The 21,318-nt window shown below is 37.7% G+C and overlaps 1 protein-coding gene across 3 annotated transcripts in view; it reads left to right on the top strand.

The window, feature by feature from the left end:
- LOC117316702 (dyslexia-associated protein KIAA0319-like protein) overlaps window positions 1–21,318 on the top strand; it is a 63,853-nt gene that overhangs the window by 36,962 nt on the left and 5,573 nt on the right. For 2 of the 3 annotated variants that reach the window (XM_033871448.1, XM_033871451.1), the window contains exons 14-27: window positions 1,149–1,281; window positions 3,880–3,944; window positions 4,837–4,997; window positions 7,189–7,312; window positions 8,447–8,579; window positions 9,412–9,563; window positions 10,042–10,193; window positions 10,836–10,974; window positions 12,317–12,387; window positions 14,006–14,106; window positions 14,692–14,840; window positions 18,025–18,147; window positions 18,813–18,909; window positions 19,324–19,415. In XM_033871448.1, the coding sequence (XP_033727339.1) occupies window positions 1,149–1,281; window positions 3,880–3,944; window positions 4,837–4,997; window positions 7,189–7,312; window positions 8,447–8,579; window positions 9,412–9,563; window positions 10,042–10,193; window positions 10,836–10,974; window positions 12,317–12,387; window positions 14,006–14,106; window positions 14,692–14,840; window positions 18,025–18,147; window positions 18,813–18,909; window positions 19,324–19,415 (1,692 nt within the window). Of the gene's footprint in view, window positions 1–1,148; window positions 1,282–3,879; window positions 3,945–4,836; window positions 4,998–7,188; window positions 7,313–8,446; window positions 8,580–9,411; window positions 9,564–10,041; window positions 10,194–10,835; window positions 10,975–12,316; window positions 12,388–14,005; window positions 14,107–14,691; window positions 14,841–18,024; window positions 18,148–18,812; window positions 18,910–19,323; window positions 19,416–20,415; window positions 20,462–21,318 lie in introns of all 3 variants that reach the window. The other variant, XM_033871450.1, reaches the window with a different exon arrangement.

Genomic DNA, 21,318 nt, shown 5'->3' with positions numbered 1-21,318 from the left:
ATAGAGTGATCTCCCCTGTATTTTCTAGTATAGATGATTTGAGTATTTTTCTGAGTATTCTCGGTGAGGATACATGTAGATGATATAGAGTGATCTCCCCTGTATTTACTGTGAGTATAGATGATTTGAGTATTTTTCCGAGTATTCATGGTGAGTATACATGTAGATGATATAGAGTGATCTCCCCTGTATTTACTGTGAGTATAGATGATTTGAGTATTTTTCCGAGTATTCTCGGTGAGTATACATGTAGATGATATAGAGTGATCTCCCCTGTATTTACTGTGAGTATAGATGATTTGAGTATTTTTCCGAGTATTCATGGTGAGTATACATGTAGATGATATAGAGTGATCTCCCCTGTATTTACTGTGAGTATAGATTATTTGAGTATTTTTCTGAGTATTCTCGGTGAGTATACATGTAGATGATTAGAGTGATCTCCCCCGAATTTACTGTGAGTACAGATGATTTGAGTATTTTTCCGAGTATTCTCGGTGAGTATACATGTAGATGATATAGAGTGATCTCCCCTGTATTTACTGTGAGTATAGATGATTTGAGTATTTTTCCGAGTATTCATGGTGAGGATACATGTAGATGATATAGAGTGATCTCCCCTGTATTTACTGTGAGTATAGATGATTTGAGTATTTTTCCGAGTATTCTCGGTGAGTATACATGTAGATAATTAGAGTGATCTCCCCTGTATTTTCTAGTATAGATTATTTGAGTATTTTTCCGAGTATTCTCGGTGAGGATACATGTAGATGATATAGAGTGATCTCCCCTGTATTTACTGTGAGTACAGATGATTTGAGTATTTTTCTGAGTATTCTCGGTGAGGATACATGTAGATGATATAGAGTGATCTCCCCTGTATTTACTGTGAGTATAGATTATTTGAGTATTTTTCCGAGTATTCTCGGTGAGGATACATGTAGATGATATAGAGTGATCTCCCCTGTATTTACTGTGAGTATAGATGATTTGAGTATTTTCCGAGTATTCTCGGTGAGGATACATGTAGATGATTAGAGTGATCTCCCCTGTATTTACTGTGAGTATAGATTATTTGAGTATTTTTCCGAGTATTCTCGGTGAGTATACATGTAGATGATATAGAGTGATCTCCCCTGTATTTACAGTAAGTACAGATGATGATAAGATTACAATGTACCACTGGGAAGAAGTGAGTGGACCAATACAGGACCAACAGTTCAAAGACAACACAGCCATTCTCAAACTCAAGAACTTAGCCCCAGGCAAATACCAGTTCAAGTAAGTACTCATAGATAAGGTGATGTCAGAAACATGGTTCAGGTATTCTAAGTACTCACAGATCAGGTGATTTACATATTACAGCAACATGTGAAGAGGTACATGTCTTGGTCTAACCTGCCTGACCACATGGGTTTATTATCTGTTACTCCAGTTTCCTCTCACAGTAAGACCCCTCACACCAATATTCCAGTAACATAGACTGTATTCATAATTTTAACTACAGTAGATCAGTTTCACAGGTGATCAGAATTACATAATTATTAGTCCCTCTACCGATAAAAACAGGGGAACTATAGGTTTTTTTCTCCGTCCGTCCACCCAGTTTTTCGCAATTTTCTCAGCCATGCTTCAAGGTATGCTGGTGAAAGTTGGTATGAAACCTCAGTATGAGTAGCTACAGATCAAGTTTGAGTTTCAGGGTTTTTGGGTCACTGTTACTATTTTAGCGGGGGCCGGTAGGGGACATGTATTGCTTAAGCAATACTCAGCATGCTTGTTTATACAGCACCAACATGGTTATATCAGTCTGAAATGATCTATATAATATTTAATGTCTAGGGTAGATAAAGTGTCAGTCACTCTTACAGGTAGAGATGGCAACACTACCATCCCTGTAGTATTCTCGAGTCACCAAACTAATGCTAACTAAAACACTTCCCCTCCTCCCCATCAGGTTGAAATAAACATTTCAGCCCAAAGAGTTACCCCAACTAACTTTATTAGAGATTTACATGGTGAGAAGATTTCTCACTAACAGTCAGCAAAGCAACATTGCATAGTAAATCCGCATACCAGCGTATATCAAGTAACATTGCATAGTAAATCCGCATACCAGCGTATATCCAGTAACATTGCATAGTAAATCCGCATACCAGCGTATATCCAGTCACCTTTTGTGTATGGGCCGTCGACTCTCCGTCTGTCGTCCAATATCGGTCGTCGATCCATAAACAATCCTTGTTATGGCTATTTCTCATAAAGTTCCTGATAGATCTTTCTCAAATTTCATATGGTGGTTCTCTATGGTCATCAGTGGTGGATGTCAAGATCAGTCCGAGATCTCTTGTCTTATATATAACAGCAGTACCCATAGTGGGTAATGATGCCTATTGTTAATAAACCTTGTCATTTTTAGCTCACCGGTTATGAGTAACCGAGAGCTAATGCTGTCACCCCGGCATCGGCGTCCCACCCCAAAACTTTAAAGTTTTTGGGGTAAGTTTTTGGAAAGCTTGTCCAAAAGTATACACCTCATGCCCTTCTAATTTGGTTTATACATTCATCAGAGGTCTAGGAGTGATGTTATGGCAAAATCATGCAGAAAAAAATTGTGATTTTTTTTTTTACATTTTACCATTTTGTGGACTTACTTTTTTTGACACAAAAACCCAATATAAAGATTTTGGGGGTTAGTTTTGGAAAGCTTGTAAGTCCACACCCTTCTTATTTGGTTTATACATTCATTAAAGGTCTAGGAGCAATATTATGTGACATACAATTTCAAAATGACATGCTTATACATACATAAAAAATGAATGCATAGTGTGATTGCTGCCGCCGGTGAGCTTTCGCAATCATTGATTGCACTTGTTGTTTTTGTGCTGCCTGCAAAAAGCAGGTGACATAAGGGTACACTATGTTAGCATCAGTGTCGGCGGCGGCGGTGTCCACACAGAGGTTTCCTATAATAACTTGAGTTCCATTGGACCGATCAAACTCAAACTTCATGCAGATTTTCCTTATCATGAGTGCTTACTTGAGATTGCTTTCCAAGTCCGAAGGTCAAAAGTCAAGGTCACTGTTACTAGAAATAGATAATTCATTTCCATGTGATATCTCTTGTAATCACCAATTTTTTTGCGCAGGCGGCACATTCACTTAAGTGGAATTCTGACTTACCATATTTTCAAGACAACATAACGTAATCAGAATCCATACAGGCATGTAAAACCTATTTATTCACAGTATTTCATATTTCTCTTGATATTTGGTCTGTAGCATGCTTTGCTGAAGGGCTACCAAGGTTGTGCAAATGAATTACCTTGACATACATTCATGGTCACGGGTAAACTAGGCTGAAATCTTTATAGGACTTCTTCTTAATAACCATGATGCCTAGGGACTTGTTATTAGGTGTGTAGCATGCTAGGCTGAAGTACTACCAATTTTGTTCAAATGAATGACTGTGACCTACATTCAAGATCACAGGGGTCAAATAGGCTAGAATCTTTAAACGACCTCTCAACCAACAGGCCCAGGGACCTTATATTGGGTTTGTAGCATGCTGGGGTGAAGGGCTACCAAGGTTGTGCAAATGAATAACCTTGACACACATTCAATGTCACAGGGGTAAACTAGGCTGAAATCTTTATAGGACTTCTTCTCAATAACCAAGATGCCTAGGGACCTGATATTGGTTTGTAGCATGCTGGGGTGAAGGGCTACCAAGTTTGTTGAAATAAATGACCTTGACCTACATTCGGGGTCACACACAAGGGGGGAGGGTCCTGAGGTATTTCAATGACAGTGATACCAATACATCAACAGGGTTACAGGTCTCAATGAATAACAGTTAGAGTTGTTTGTTATCTCCAGGTTGACAGTGACCGACTCAGATGGAGCCAGGAACTCGACCGTTGCCAATGTTACGGTCATCAAAGGTGGGTCACATGTCTGTACAAATAGGAATTAAATAAAAAATGTTAATTGTAACATATCCAGCAACAAATAAGTGACCTGTAATTCTGGTCAGTATGAATTATGCTCATTAAAAATGTGTATGAAAAATCGGTACAAAAAAAACCCCTAGGTTATATACAGAATGTATGTAGAACCTTATATATTCTGTAGTAAGCACAGGTTTAGTCATCTTCGCTAGCCAAGGCTTCTGATTACGTTACACTACACGAACCCTTGGCGGATATAGTCGTGTTCAAACCGTCGCGCCCTGGAATCCCAGGGCATCCAATCAAATCGCGTTGTACGTTCAGGCTTGGTTTCGCAGTAAACAAAAATTGCGGCACCCAGTACAGAGCTACAATGTCGACTATGTCATGGCATTTTACCTATATACAGAGACGAACTATCTTTAGGGAAATATTCGCAGTGTTTGATCAATCTATTTAAGTCATTGATCACATATTTCATCAAAATGACCCAAGCCTCCATGTGTGTTTGTAAACATCTCAGATGAAGTAAATCGGTAACGCTCGTTTTGATTGGTCGAAAATTTCATGCGTAAAGAGTGGTAATTTTGAATCTCCGCTAGAGGGCCAGAACTGACGCCTATATCCGCCAAGGGTTCGTGTAGTGTAACGTAATCAGAAGCCTTGGCTAGCGAAGATGAGGTTTAGTAATTATCCCATCATATACATAGTTGCTCAATATCATATTATCAGTAAATATAATTTCATTGTCCCATAACATGTGCAGCCTCTTCATCAGAGGTTATGAGTTGGGTCCCCCTGGGCTTATTACAAGATGACTACTAACAGTAACCTATTTCTGTAATTTAGCTTTGATTACAGTTACAGTGTTGTACTTCGTTCACAGAACTAGACTACCCTCCAAAAGCCAACGCCGGGTCAGATATTATCATCCGCCTCCCACAAAACACCGTGAATCTTTGTGGAAACATGAGCACCGATGATAAAGGAATTGTATCCTACGAGTGGATTAAGTCAGCGGATGATAAACTAACAGCAGACATGTCTGTATGTATACAGTGCTGTACTTTTGTCATGCTTTTTAGACTTTTGTTTGAAATTGCTACTTATACAAACTAAGTAACTCATGTGATTGATCTTGAAAATTATCACTGTAAAGCTTAATTAAGACAACGAGCCTAATACAAATCTGCTTATGACCAAGTTAAAATCTCCAAATTTGTCCCACTTCCTAGTATTGGATCAAATGAAGTGTTTCCTCTGGTCCTGAGGAATTTGTTATATACAAGTTTTACTGTTAAAACTTTGTACATGTGACTTGTAGAGAAGTGACACAGAGCATTGATATTTAGTCAAAATGATTCACATGAACTGTACCCAGATTAGTGACCTAATATACACCTTCATGTTAATTATTTACAGGGTGTGAGGTCGGTCTGTCTTACACTGTCAAATCTTGTTATCCTCAGGGTGTGAGGTCTGTCTGTCTAACACTGTCAAATCTTGTTATCCTCAGAGTGTGAGGTCTGTCTGTCTAACACTGTCAAATCTTGTTATCCTCAGGGTGTGAGGTCTGTCTGTCTAACACTGTCAAATCTTGTTATCCTCAGGGTGTGAGGTCTGTCTAACACTGTCAAATCTTGTTATCCTCAGGGTGTGAGGTCGGTCTGTCTAACACTGTCAAATCTTGTTATCCTCAGGGTGTGAGGTCGGTCTGTCTAACACTGTCAAATCTTGTTATCCTCAGGGTGTGAGGTCTGTCTAACACTGTCAAATCTTGTTATCCTCAGGGTGTGAGGTCTGTCTAACACTGTCAAATCTTGTTATCCTCAGGGTGTGAGGTCGGTCTGTCTAACACTGTCAAATCTTGTTATCCTCAGGGTGTGAGGTCTGTCTGTCTAACACTGTCAAATCTTGTTATCCTCATGGTGTGAGGTCGGTCTAACACTGTCAAATCTTGTTATCCTCAGGGTGTGAGGTCTGTCTAACACTGTCAAATCTTGTTATCCTCATGGTGTGAGGTCTGTCTAACACTGTCAAATCTTGTTATCCTCAGGGTGTGTGGTCTGTCTAACACTGTCAAATCTTGTTATCCTCAGGGTGTGAGGTCTGTCTAACACTGTCAAATCTTGTTATCCTCAGGGTGTGAGGTCGGTCTGTCTAACACTGTCAAATCTTGTTATCCTCAGGGTGTGAGGTCGGTCTGTCTAACACTGTCAAATCTTGTTATCCTCAGGGTGTGAGGTCTGTCTAACACTGTCAAATCTTGTTATCCTCAGGGTGTGAGGTCGGTCTGTCTAACACTGTCAAATCTTGTTATCCTCAGGGTGTGAGGTCTGTCTAACACTGTCAAATCTTGTTATCCTCAGGGTGTGTGATCTGTCTGTCTAACACTGTCAAATCTTGTTATCCTCAGGGTGTGTGATCTGTCTGTCTAACACTGTCAAATCTTGTTATCCTCAGGGTGTGTGATCTGTCTGTCTAACACTGTCAAATCTTGTTATCCTCAGGGTGTGAGGTCTGTCTGTCTAACACTGTCAAATCTTGTTATCCTCAGGGTGTGAGGTCTGTCTGTCTAACACTGTCAAATCTTGTTATCCTCAGGGTGTGAGGTCTGTCTGTCTAACACTGTCAAATCTTGTTATCCTCAGGGTGTGAGGTCTGTCGTACACTGTCAAATCTTGTTATCCTCAGGGTGTGAGGTCTGTCTAACACTGTCAAATCTTGTTATCCTCAGGGTGTGAGGTCTGTCTGTCTAACACTGTCAAATCTTGTTATCCTCAGGTTATGAGATCTGTCTAACACTGTCAAATCTTGTTATCCTCAGGGTGTGAGGTCGGTCTGTCTAACACTGTCAAATCTTGTTATCCTCAGGGTGTGAGGTCGGTCTGTCTAACACTGTCAAATCTTGTTATCCTCAGGGTGTGTGATCTGTCTAACACTGTCAAATCTTGTTATCCTCAGGGTGTGAGGTCTGTCTAACACTGTCAAATCTTGTTATCCTCAGGGTGTGAGGTCTGTCTGTCTAACACTGTCAAATCTTGTTATCCTCAGGGTGTGAGGTCGGTCTGTCTAACACTGTCAAATCTTGTTATCCTCAGGGTGTGAGGTCTGTCTGTCTAACACTGTCAAATCTTGTTATCCTCAGAGTGTGAGGTCGGTCTGTCTAACACTGTCAAATCTTGTTATCCTCACGGCGTGAGGTCTGTCTAACAATGTCGAATCTTGTTATCCTCAGGGTGTGAGGTCGGTCTGTCTAACACTATCAAATCTACAGGAGGGAGACTATGCCTTTACTCTCAAGGTCACAGACACAGCTCAGCAAACCTCCTCCGCCGATGTCAATGTTTTTGTGAAAGCAGGTGAGAGGCCTTATCCTATTGTTTATAATATACAGTCAAACCTGTCGTAATTTATCTCCCAAGGGAGGTAATAAATGATGTCGCAAATGACAGGTGGTCTCTTAATCCAGGTTCAGGTAACTTGTATATTGAATATCATTGAAAGTGAAAAATGTGTTCACATATGAGAGGGAGTCGCTTAGTTCAGGTGGTCACTAAGGCTGGCTCGACTGTATTTGTATGAGTTAATTATTTTCTTTGATCAGAAAAAATAAAATATTCCAAACCTGAACATTTCAAATTGGACAAATGCATCACATCTTATTCACACAGTCTTATTAGGAGTAAATTTGTACTACCAATTAGTACGTAGAAAATTTAGCTAGCCCTTGTAGTCAGTGATAGTCAGTGATACTGTTCTAGATAGGGAGAGAGACAAAACATCAACCATGCTTACTAGAACTTGCATAAGTTTGATCAGGGCTGTTACATCAAAATCTAAAAATCCTGGATGGACTTCAGAAATAAAGAAATCGTTTGTATAGTGAGTGGTTTGTATAGTGAGTGGTTTGTATAGTGAGTGGTTTGTATAGTGAGTGGTTTGTATAGTGAGTGGTTTGTATAGTGAGTGGTTTGTATAGTGAGTGGTTTGTATAGTGAGTGGTTTGTATAGTGAGTGGTTTGTATAGTGAGTGGTTTGTATAGTGAGTGGTTTGTATAGTGAGTGGTTTGTATAGTGAGTGGTTTGTATAGTGAGTGGTTTGTATAGTGAGTGGTTTGTATAGTGAGTGGTTTGTATAGTGAGTGGTTTGTATAGTGGTTTGTATAGTGAGTGGTTTGTATAGTGAGTGGTTTGTATAGTGAGTGGTTTGTATAGTGAGTGGTTTGTATAGTGAGTGGTTTGTATAGTGAGTGGTTTGTATAGTGAGTGGTTTGTATAGTGAGTGGTTTGTATAGTGAGTGGTTTGTATAGTGAGTGGTTTGTATAGTGAGTGGTTTGGGGATGTGGTCTATTATATGGTATAGTTTGAATTAAATCACTTCTTTTTAGTGACTCCGTATGACGAACCTTGAATCTGTTGGATATTTTCCTTGAAAAGCTCTTATATTAACCAATGTTCGTATTTCATTGTAACAATTCCTGGTTGATTACAGAGGTGAACAAGCCGCCCGTGGCAGTGACTGGGTTCCGTAAGACGGTGAATCTTCCCCTTGACTACATCGTGTTGGACGGCAGTAAGAGCTCTGACGACAAGGCTATTACAAACTACCAATGGATGATGATCAAGTAGGTCTACTGAGTACCCACCTCCCCAAAAATATTAACATCACTGCATTGTCTTTCCTCTAGTTGTCTTATAATTTGCAGGGTTCCTGGACATACAGGAATATGCGGTAATGATAAGGCAGACCACAACACAATACCAGGAATACGCGGTAATGATAAGGCAGACCACAACACAATACCTTACTGCTACCATTCACTGATTTTAAACTTCATTTTTATCCCCGCCCAATGAATTAAGGCTGCTGTGATGTGATTGGCTGATTGCTTTCGACGCAATATCTTTTGAAGGAATGATAGAATTTTGATGAAACTTGTTTGGTAAACTTTCTACCTAACCCCCTCGCTCAATTTTGATTATTGTCATATTACATGAATATTTAATGAGGCTGCTGTGATCTGATTGGCTGATTGCTTTCAGCACAATATCTTTTGAAGGAATGATCAGATTATGATGAAACTTGCTTGGTAGACTTGTTACTAATTATGTTGATTACTTTCACAGGAACTTGATGACTGAACACAAATACATGATTCTAGATGCTATGTCATGTGCTTCATGTTTTTATGCATGTTGCCCTCTTAAATTTCATTTAATACAATATTTGCATTGACAGATGATCTTGATGATTATGTCCTTGTACTGAATTGAAACCATCTGTAACTAATTTATGATGTCATAGTGGCTAAAAGATTGTATGATATGTAGCCATCAAATTATGCTTGTCCGATTAAATATCACTGAGTGCTTGTGATAGAGACAGGCAAAGAGATGAGATTTTCACTGAGTGCTTGTGATAGAGATGATTAGTACAACCTCTTGTTATCTTTACAGCGGCCCTGCTGATGTCATGTTAGAGGACTCTACTAAAGCCATTGCCAAGTTAAAGGGAAACATTGCTGTGGGACAGTACCATTTCACCCTCACAGTGGCCGACAAGGAAGAGCTCCACTCTACAGCTCAACTCTTCGTCATTGTCGAGGAGAGTAAGTAATCAACTCTACAACACCAGTGTAGGTCGTTGTTAGGGAGAATAAACTCCCAGACATTGTAGTTTCTCACACTTTGTCATTGTCAAGAAGGTTAAGTAATCAACTCCACAACACCAGTGTAGGTCGTTGTAAGGAAGAATAAACTCCCAGACATTGTAGTTTCCTAGTACAAAAGTTTGATGGTATTAGTGTGTGTTTGGATACCAGATTGATGTATCATTTAACTGATGACAAAATTGTACTCTTCATTTCAATGTGTGATAGCTATTATATATGATTTAAAAAGTTTGCAAATGATGTTCAATAAACATGACAAAGATCAGGAAACTAACTGGAATTAAACTTTGTTGAAATGAGATTTGATATAAAGACCAAGTTTAGTGTTTAGTTTACTGGGATAAAAATAAGTGTTAGTCGAATGATGAAAATAATTTAATCTAAATTTTAGTCTAACAATGACCTCTGTCTACAGATATCAATGAGCGACCTGTTGCTAAGGCAGGAAAAGATCAGGTAGTTACACTTCCCCACAGCCTGGTCAGAATAGACGGCTCCCGTTCCTCCGACGACAAGGGCATTACAGACTACAAATGGACTCGTAATAGCAAGAGTCTGGCCGCGGGGGTGAGTAGCTGGAGAAGCTGGAGATTACCGGTATATTTACAATCATGTAGACATTTACAAGGACTCTTATATATATATATAGAGTTGATTATCAACATTTAATCAACACAGTCGGTCTTATATACAGGATAGTTGTTCTGTACTCAGGGCCGTGGTGGCCGAGTGGTTAAGGTGTCTTGACACTTTATCACTAGCTCTCCACCTGTGTGTTCGAAACCCACGTGGGGCCAGTTGCCTGGTACTGACCGTAGGTTTTTTTTTTTTTCTCGTGGTACTCTGGCTTTCCTCCACCTCCGAAACCAGGCATGTCCTTAAATGACCCTGGCTGTTCATAGCACGTTAAACAAAAACAAACCAGGCACGTCCTAAAATGACCCTGGCTGTTCATAGCATGTTAAACAAAAACAAACCAGGCACGTCCTTAAATGACCCTGGCTGTTTATAGCACGTTAAACAAAAACAAACCAGGCACGTCCTTAAATGACCCTGGCTGTTAATAGGACGTTAAACAAAAACAAACCAGGCACGTCCTTAAATGACCCTGGCTGTTTATAGCACGTTAAACAAAATAAACCAATCTGTTCTGTACTAACAGGTAGTCATTATACACAGGTTTTGTTAAAACATGTTTAATTATTACAGGATGTACTCAACGGATCAGATCATCAGGCTGTTCTACAACTAACAAACCTGGTGGCGGGGCGCTTCATCTTTACACTCAAGGTCACCGATGAGGAAGGCCTGGAGAGCACCGACTCTGCTTCACTTGTGGTCAAGGCGGGTAAGTTTGTGGTCAAGGAGTATAAGTTTGTGGTTAAGGCAGGTAAGTTTGTGGTCAAGGAGGATAAGTTTGTGGTCAAGGAGTATAAGTTTGTGGTCAAGGAAGATAAGTTTGTGGTCAAGGAGTATAAGTTTGTGGTCAAGGAGGATAATTTTGTGGTCAAGGAAGATAAGTTTGTGGTCAAGGAAGATAAGTTTGTGGTCAAGGAAGATAAGTTTGTGGTCAAGGAGTATAAGTTTACAGTCAAGGAAGATAAGTTTGTGGTTAAGGAGTATAAGTTTACAGTCAAGGAAGATAAGTTTGTGGTTAAGGAGTATAAGTTTGTGGTCAAGGAGTATAAGTTTACAGTCAAGGAGTATAAGTTTGTGGTCAAGGAAGATAAGTTTGTGGTCAAGGAGTATAAGTTTATGGTCAAGGAGTATAAGTGTGTGGTCAAGGAGGATAAGTTTGTGGTCAAGGAGTATAAGTTTGTGGTCAAGGCAGGTAAGTTTGTGGTCAAGGAGTATAAGTTTGTGGTCAAGGAGGATAAGTTTGTGGTCAAGGAGTATAAGTTTGTGGTCAAGGAAGATAAGTTTGTGGTCAAGGAGTATAAATTTGTGGTCAAGGAGTATAAATTTGTGGTCAAGGAGTATAAATTTGTGGTCAAGGAGTATAAGTTTGTGGTCAAGGAGTATAAATTTGTGGTCAAGGAGTATAAATTTGTGGTCAAGGAGGATAAGTTTGTGGTCAAGGAGGATAAATTTGTGGTCAAGGAGGATAAGTTTGTGGTCAAGGAGTATAAGTTTGTGGTCAAGGAGTATAAGTTTGTGGTCAAGGAGTATAAGTTTGTGGTCAAGGAGTATGAGTTTGTGGTCAAGGAAGATAAGTTTGTGGTCAAGGAGTATAAATTTGTGGTCATCTCTGTTAAAGGAGGATTTGTTTGTGGTTAATTTTTTTATGGAATATATCTTTCCACAGATGTGTAATAAGCAGAGAAATAAAGTACCTAGAATTGGCAGATCATGTAGGCCTGCCACCTCTGTGACAAACAATGTTACATTGTATCGACTTTTACTCTAACTTATAACTACTGACATTTTCCCTTTTTTTCCCCCCAAGTCCAATTTTTTAGTAAAGTTTAAATGATATTAATAATAGTAACCAGGGTTTGACTATTTATGTGTCAAAACACTGTCATAAATTGTGTGGTTGTCGTTTAAATTTGAGCAAATAACGCTGTCACGCTGCTCTCCGGTGGATTAATGTATTAGACTTACAAGGCACATGTAAATATTGGTATGGAAACAAACAGGGACTGGATTTTATTTCTAGAATATATTATAATAATCTTATAATGTTGTAGATCCTCATGCCGATGATGTCATAGAACTCCTCATTGATGCAGAGATAAGACAGTTCACTGAAGAAGACAAGGTATGTATCTGATAGTACGGATGTGTTACATGATGAACTGATAGACAACAGATTATTACATGATGATCTGATAGACAACACAGATTATTACATGATGAACTGATAGACAACAGATTATTACATGATGAACTGATAGACAACACAGATTATTACATGATGAACTGATAGACAACAGATTATTACATGATGAACTGATAGACAACACAGATTATTACATGATGAACTGATAGACAACACAGATTATTACATGATGAACTGATAGACAACACAGATTATTACATGATGAACTGATAGACAACACAGATTATAACATGATGAACCGATAGACAACACAGATTATTACATGATGAACCGATAGACAACACAGATTATTACATGATGAACCGATAGACAACACAGATTATTACATGATGAACTGATAGACAACACAGATTATTACATGATGAACTGATAGACAACACAGATTATTACATGATGAACTGATAGACAACACAGATTATTACATGATGAACTGATAGACAACACAGATTATTACATGATGAACTGATAGACAACACATATTATTACATGATGAACTGATAGACAACACAGATTATTACATGATGAACTGATAGACAACACAGATTATTACATGATGAACTGATAGACAACACAGATTATTACATGATGAACTGATAGACAACACAGATTATTACATGAACTGATAGACAACACAGATTATTACATGATGATCTGATAGACAACACAGATTATTACATGATGAACTGATAGACAACACAGATTATTACATGAACTGATAGACAACACAGATTATTACATGATGATCTGATAGACAACACAGATTATTACATGATGAACTGATAGACAACACAGATTATTACATGAACTGATAGACAACACAGATTATTACATGATGAACTGATAGACAACACAGATTATTACATACTAAATCCACTGCTAGGAGTCACTGCTAGGGGCCACTACCAGGGGGCCACTACTTGTGGTCACTAATAAAACACAGCTAGGGGTCACTGCTAGGGGTCACTGCTAGGGGTCACTCTCAGGGGGCCACTACTTGTGGGCACTACTAAATCCACAGCTAGGGGTCACTGCTAGGGGTCACTGCTAGGGGTCACTACTAGCGGTCACTGCTAGGGGTCACTCTCGGTGGGCCACTACTTGTGGTCACTACTAAATCCACAGCAAGGAGTCATTGCTTGAGGTCACTTCTAGGGGTCACTGCTCTACTAAAACCACAGCAAGGGTCATTATAAGGGTCACTATTAGGGGTCACTGCTAGAAGTCACTGCTAGGGGCCACTACTAGAGGTTACTACTTGAACCAAAGCTAGGGGTTTACTGCTAGGTGTCACTAACAGGGGTCACTATAGCATTGTAGTCTATGAAGAATCAGGCTAATGGAATTAGTCAGCCATCAGTACTACTGCATCTGTGTCAGTCTGCGTATCATCATAACCAGCCATTTCTCATATATTTATGTTGGTGTTAATCATTGCATAGTTAAACTTTTTTTGTCTTTTCTGTCAATATCCAGAGCTAATGTTGTTTGTTTTCTGTGTTTAACATTGTTTGGGACATATCTCACATTTTCTTTACAGGCAAATCTAGAACATGAGCTGACCTTATTACTGCCGAAGTCCTCTAAGGGTGATACGATTGTACAGATTGAGAGCTTGGAGAAGGAGACAAGTCAGGGCGTGTGAGTACACACACTATTGTAGGGTAGAACGTATAGAACCTTTCACACCCTTGTGGGAAAGGCAGAGAGATCTCAGTCTGAGGGGAGGATAGGTGACAGACAAGAGGTTTGTTAAGTGAAGAGTCCAGTGTCTGATCCACTGATGTTAGCCCAAACTAAATACCAGGAAGCCTGAAGGAGCTTGAATTTTCTCCAACCCTGTTGTTTATGCAGTGTTGATTTTACATTGATACTAAATATTTTTTACTTTCTCCATACATATATCTTGTGTATTTCTTTCATAAAAAGTCTTATTATATATTCACTATTCATTAAAGATAAATCTTGTGCTATTTATCTGGGACATATTGAGTGTAACATTTTTGAGTGGTCCAGTGGAGCAGTAGTAATGCTCTTGTCTTTCACCTAGGCAACTGGAGTTCGATACTCTGATCAGAGGTGAAAAGATGTGGGAATCATCTGCCTGACCTTAAGAGTTTTCTCATGATATTCCTGTTTCTTCCCACAGTAAGACCCCCTCAGGCACATTTTATAAACTTATAAACTAGGGTTTTATGTTACTCTTGTAAACTATTGTCTCTGCAGGGTGAGGGTGACATTTTACGCCCTGACAGTGGGGAAGGACTACCGGTCATTCCGGAGTGGTATTGAGACACAAAAGCTGTTAAAACAGAAAATTAAAGATTCAGGGTCACACCTCCTCAACTTCCGTGTTTTGGCCATCGAAACTGAGGGTAAGTCAAAGGGAGACAACTACATTTTAAGTATTGTACATCACATCAGATGAATTTCATGATTCACCAATACTCATTCATGTAAGATTGTTCATTACTTGTTTTTAATATATTGATCTTTCTATCCACATTCTGTGCTAAATTCACTTGTTTTAGATATATTGATCTTTCTATCCACATTCTGTGCTAAATTCACTTGTTTTAGATATATTGATCTTTCTATCCACATTCTGTGCTAAATTCACTTGTTTTAGATATATTGATCTTTCTATCCACATTCTGTGCTTAATATCCTGTTTTCACTATTCTTACTGTAAATATATTTTCAGAAGCCTTCACTCTATCAACTGATGTGAAGTCCTATATTCCCTATTGTATCCCCATCCTCCCTGCTGTATCTCTACTTTTCCTGTTACATCCAAATTTTTAGGTGGCGGCTATAGCTCCGGAGGTTAGAGTGCTGGTGACGTAACCTCAGGTGAAGATCTGAGGTGCGTGGTTTGACGCTCCCTACCCATGTAGGTTTGTGTTTCTCGTAAAGCTGAGAAACGGACCGGTCTGTGCTGTTGTGGTTGAATCCTTGAGTAAGACACTTTGCCCAACTTAATCTTGATGGCATGTGACAGGCCTCCTGTATGTTTTTCAGTGAGGTAGTCACCAACTACTACAAAAAGACCCCACCTCAATATGACCCTGGTTGTTCACGGGGTGATAAACCCAGAAAACAAACAAACACACTATCTCTATATTCCCTGCTGTATTTTCTACTCAGTATACTGTATTATACTAATACATGGAGTTCGTTACCCAATAATGGATTTAATTTTCTTATTTTCAATGTTTGTGTCATATTCTCTATGAAACTTTTCAAAATTCTATGTAAGCTATTATCGGTCACCCCTTCAATGTTTCCCTCCCACTGGGCCTGAAATGACCCAGTTTGGCTCTCAAACAACAAATGAAGTTAGTAGGTACCATGCATATGCCTTGGCCACTTTACTCCAAATGATGCTCCTTGAATGTTGCATTTGCAAATTCCCTAAATTTTATTCCTTAATACTCTATATGCCATGTTTAATTCACTGTAGTTCATAATTATCCTCTTAATTGTGTAAACTTTTCCATTACATTTTTGCAGAGCTTCCTTCTACTGAATTATAACATACCTTATTCCATATACTCTATACTCTTTCCTCTACTGTACATGGTACAACAGTACTACTGTAAGCCATAATCTCTATATTGTGTACCTAATTTTGATACTCTGTCCTATAATCTCTGTATTGTATACTCGGTCCTATAATCTCTGTATTGTATACCTTATTTTGATACTCTGTCCTGTAATCTCTGTATTGTATACCTTATTTTGTTACTCGGTCCTGTAATCTCTGTATTGTATACCTTATTCTGATACTTGGTCCTATAATCTCTGTATTGTATACCTTATTTTGATACTCTGTCCTATAATCTCTGTATTGTATACTCTGTACTATAATCTCTGTATTGTATACCTTATTTTGATACTCTGTCCTGTAATCTCTATATTGTATACCTTATTTTGATACTCTGTCCTGTAATCTCTGTATTATATACCTTATTTTGATACTCGGTCCTGTAATCTCTGTATTATATACCTTATTTTGATACTCTGTCCTGTAATCTCTGTATTGTATACCTTATTTTGATACTCGGTCCTGTAATCTCTGTATTGTATACCTTATTTTGATACTCTGTCCTATAATCTCTGTATTGTATACTCTGTCCTATAATCTCTGTATTGTATACCTTATTTTGATACTCTGTCCTATAATCTCTGTATTGTATACCTTATTTTGATACTCTGTCCTATAATCTCTGTATTATATACTCTGTCCTATAATCTCTGTATTGTATACCTTATTTTGATACTCTGTCCTGTAATCTCTGTATTGTATACTCTGTCCTATAATCTCTATATTGTATACCTTATTTTGATACTCTGTCCTATAATCTCTGTATTGTATACCTTATTTTTATACTCTGTCGTGTAATCTCTGTATTGTATACCTTATTTTGATACTCTGCCCTATAATCTCTGTATTATATGCTCTGTCCTGTAATCTCTGTATTGTATACCTTATTTTGATACTCTGTCCTATAATCTCTGTATTGTATACCTTATTTTGATACTCTGTCCTGTAATCTCTATATTGTATACTCTGTCCTATAATCTCTGTATTGTATACCTTATTTTGATACTCTGTCCTGTAATCTCTGTATTGTATACCTTATTTTGATACTCTGTCCTATAATCTCTATATTGTATACTCTGTCCTATAATCTCTGTATTGTATACCTTATTTTGATACTCTGTCCTGTAATCTCTGTATTATATACCTTATTTTGATACTCTGTCCTGTAATTTCTGTATTGTATACCTTATTTTGATACTCTGTCCTATAATCTCTGTATTGTATACTCTGTCCTATAATCTCTGTATTGTATACTCTGTCCTATAATCTCTGTATTGTATACTCTGTCCTATAATCTCTGTATTGTATACCTTATTTTGATACTCTGTCCTATAATCTCTATATTGTATACTCTGTCCTATAATCTCTATATTGTATACCTTATTTTGATACTCTCACCTGTAATCTCTGTATTGTATACCTTATTTTGATACTCTGTCCTATAATCTCTGTATTGTATACCTAATTTTGATGCTCGGTCCTATAATCTCTGTATTGTATACATTGTCCTATAATCTCTGTATTGTATACCTAATTTTGATACTCGGTCCTGTAATCTCTGTATTGTATACCTTATTTTGATACTCTGTCCTATAATCTCTATATTGTATACCTTATTTTGACACCTTCACCTGTAATCTCTGTATTGTATACCTTATTTTGATGCTCGGTCCTATAATCTCTGTATTGTATACCTAATTTTGATGCTCGGTCCTATAATCTCTGTATTGTATACATTGTCCTATAATCTCTGTATTGTATACCTAATTTTGATACTCGGTCCTGTAATCTCTGTATTGTATACCTTATTTTGATACTCTGTCCTATAATCTCTATATTGTATACCTTATTTTGACACCTTCACCTGTAATCTCTGTATTGTATACCTTATTTTGATACTCGGTCCTGTAATCCGTTCTTGCTTTATTGCATCCTTGTATGTTTGTTTTCAGTTTGTCAAAATAACTGTTCAAACCATGGCCACTGTGATATTAAAACAAGGAAGTGTGTGTGTGAGGCGTTCTGGATGCAGGATCTCTTTGTTGCCTATTTTATGGATGGAGAGAGTAATTGTAGTAAGTATATCTTAATAATTTATGATCAAGAGAGAAGTACATTGTATTTCTAAAATCTAACAGTTATTTTCATGTCATTTATTAGGTGTTTCATCAATGATTTCAACAAGGCATACAGTATGTAGCTCAGTGCTGGCAAAGATTTTGGGCTTTTTAATTTTTCATCAAATTTGAAAATGATTGAAAAAGTGTTAGTAATTATGTTATTATGAAACAATGTGAAAAAGTGTTAGTAATTATGTTATTATAAAACAATGTGAATAAGACAATTTAGAATCTGAGATCATAATTTACTGAGTAGTGACCGGTGATTTCAATCTCATTAAGACAATTTAGAATCTGAGATTGTAATTTACTGAGTAGTGACCGTTGATTTCAATCTCATTAAGACAATTTAGAATCTGAGATTAAAATTTACTGAGTAGTGACTGGTGATTTCAATCTCATTAAGACAATTTAGAATCTGAGATCATAATTTACTGAGTAGTGACCGGTGATTACAATCTCATTAAGACAATTTAGAATCTGAGATCATAATTTACTGAGTAGTGACTGGTGATTTCAATCTCATTAAGACAATTTAGAATCTGAGATCATAATTTACTGAGTAGTGACCGGTGATTACAATGATGTATATCATGATGAGGGTGTGTTGTCTCCCTTAGATTGGAGTGTGCTGTATGTGGTGATTATCACGTTTCTGGTCGTTGTCAGTCAGGCTGCCATGGTCTGGGGCATCGTCTGTTTCTGTAAAAAACGCAGGTAAGTACAAATCTTTAACATTGTTAAAACATCAATAAGACAAACTCAAATCTTAAAGAACTTCTATTTCATCTTGGGAAAAAAAAACAATACAGAAAGAATTCTATTGCTTCAGACAAAAAAGGTGTTAAAAAAATCTTTCAGCAAGTTTATTCTGTGGTTTGTTAGTTTTATTTTGTGTTAGTAATTGACCATGATCATTAAATAGGTATGGATAGTTACGGTAACTTTATTTTTTATTTGTCAATAAAAAAAGTGGTTAATAGCTGTGGATGGTGACCAGGATAACATTGATGTGTGTTCATATATTAATATCCTCACAGCTACAACTTTTAATAAAAGAGACGTGTTGACCTACTGAGCTCATTACACGATAATTACAGTAAGTATTTATATGCTTTATATCTGTTGTAGGTGTAAGTGTAAATGGAGGACAAAGAAAAGACATAGGTACTCCCTGTTACAGGAGGTTGATTATAAAGACGAGATGGAACTCTTACCTAAAGGTGAGTAGCCATCAGCTGTACAGAAGAGTTTATAGGCTATAATAAGTGTCTGTACCCTCAATACTGAAGTGGGTGTGTCCACCATCATTTGATGGTTGTGTCCTAAATTGGAAAATTGTAAATAGCTAGAATAATTTTTGATGTATAATTCTTCACTTAATGCATAAAATTTTCATGATTTATATCTTCTCATATAGTGAAAGATACACTTTGACAACCTTGACATACAGGCATTGATAAAGTAATAAGAACAAAAAGTCATTCCAATTTTTAAAAAGTCCAGAAATAAAGTTTAGAGTTAATATATTAACAAGGTCCAGTTCACTGCACATTAAATTGTCATTAAGTAAACGACTCTGTCTTACATGTCGTGTAGGATTTGTTACCTAGTATTAAGATTTGTCACCATTTCTTTAAAATTGATCTGTTTTGGTGTCCAAACACTTTTCACGTCAATGTCCATTTTGAAATTCTTTACTGAGTGATTTCATTTATCACCCATCCCTTGTTGTTTGTGAGGAAGAAAACCAGTTATAAGAATGATCACTTCAGACCTTTATCCAACCTTAGTCAGTGGATCACATGTAATATCCAGCTTTTAGTATACACAATCTGACATAAGGTTTCTAAGTAATTAAGTATTGTAACTTACCAACAATCTTATAAAAATCGAAGACTGCTCCATGAGTATAGCTAGTCAGTGGATCACATGTAATATCCAGCTTTTATTATACACATAAGGTTTCTCAGTAATTTAGTATTGTTACAGTAACTTATTAACAATCACATACAAATCAAAGACTGCTTTATGAAAGTAATGGACAAAACTATTTTATTAACACTTACATAAAAATCAAAGACTGTTTCATTAGAGTAATGGACAGGATGATTTTACTTACACTTACATAAAAATCAAAGACTGCTTCATGAGAGTAAGAAACAGACCAAGTATCACACATGGCAAAAATAAACACTTTTTATAAATACCCCACTATTTTAGTTTCTATATACAGAGCACCAAACGCTTTAAAATTTGGTAATGTAAGGTGAGTACTGGTGTAACTTAACAGTGGGTTAAAGGCATGCAACTAATCATGGGGAGGTAGAGTGGTAAAATCAGGGGGATCTCCCTGGCTAATTAGCTAGATACAATTAAAATCAGGGGGATTTCCCTGGCTAATTAGCTAGATACAATTAAAATCAGGGGGATTTCCCTGGCTAATTAGCTAGGCATACTTAAAATCAGGGGGGATTTCCTAGCTAATCAGCTAGATACACTTAAAATCAGGGGGATCTCTTACACTTAAAATCAGGGGGATCTCCTTGGCTAATTAGCTAGATACTCTCTTAAAATCAGGGGGATTTCCCTTGCTAATTTAACTAGGTACATTCTTAAAATCGGGGATTTCCCTAGTTACTAAGGTAAGACAAGACAATGTATCCTTGTTACTTTGGTAAAACAGGGTGATATCCACTTGTTACTGAGGTTAGGCAGGGTGATGTCCCTTTGTTACTGAAGTAAGGCAGGGTGATGTCCCTTTGTTGCTGAAATACATGTAAGGTAGGGTGATGTCCCCTTGTTACTGAAGTAAGACAGAGTGATGTCCCTTTGTTACTGAAGTAAGGCAGGGTGATGTCCCCTTGTTACTGGTGTAAGGGAGGGTGATGTCCCCTTGTTACTGGTGTAAGGGAGGGTGATGTGCCCTTTGTTACTGATGTAAGGGAGGGTGATGTCCCTTTGTTACTGAAGTAAGGCAGGGTGATGTCCCTTTGTTACTGAAGTAAGACAGGGTGCTGTCCCTTTATTACTGAAGTAAGACAGGGTGATGTCCCTTTATTACTGATGTAAGGGAGGGCGGTGTCCCCTTGTTACTGGTATAAGGGAGGGTGATGTCCCTTGTTA

The sequence above is a fragment of the Pecten maximus genome, chromosome 18, assembly GCF_902652985.1.
Source record: "Pecten maximus chromosome 18, xPecMax1.1, whole genome shotgun sequence".
Taxonomy (NCBI): domain Eukaryota; kingdom Metazoa; phylum Mollusca; class Bivalvia; order Pectinida; family Pectinidae; genus Pecten; species Pecten maximus.
Note: the sequence above shows the minus strand (reverse complement) of the source record. Positions and strands in the feature narration are given on the sequence as shown.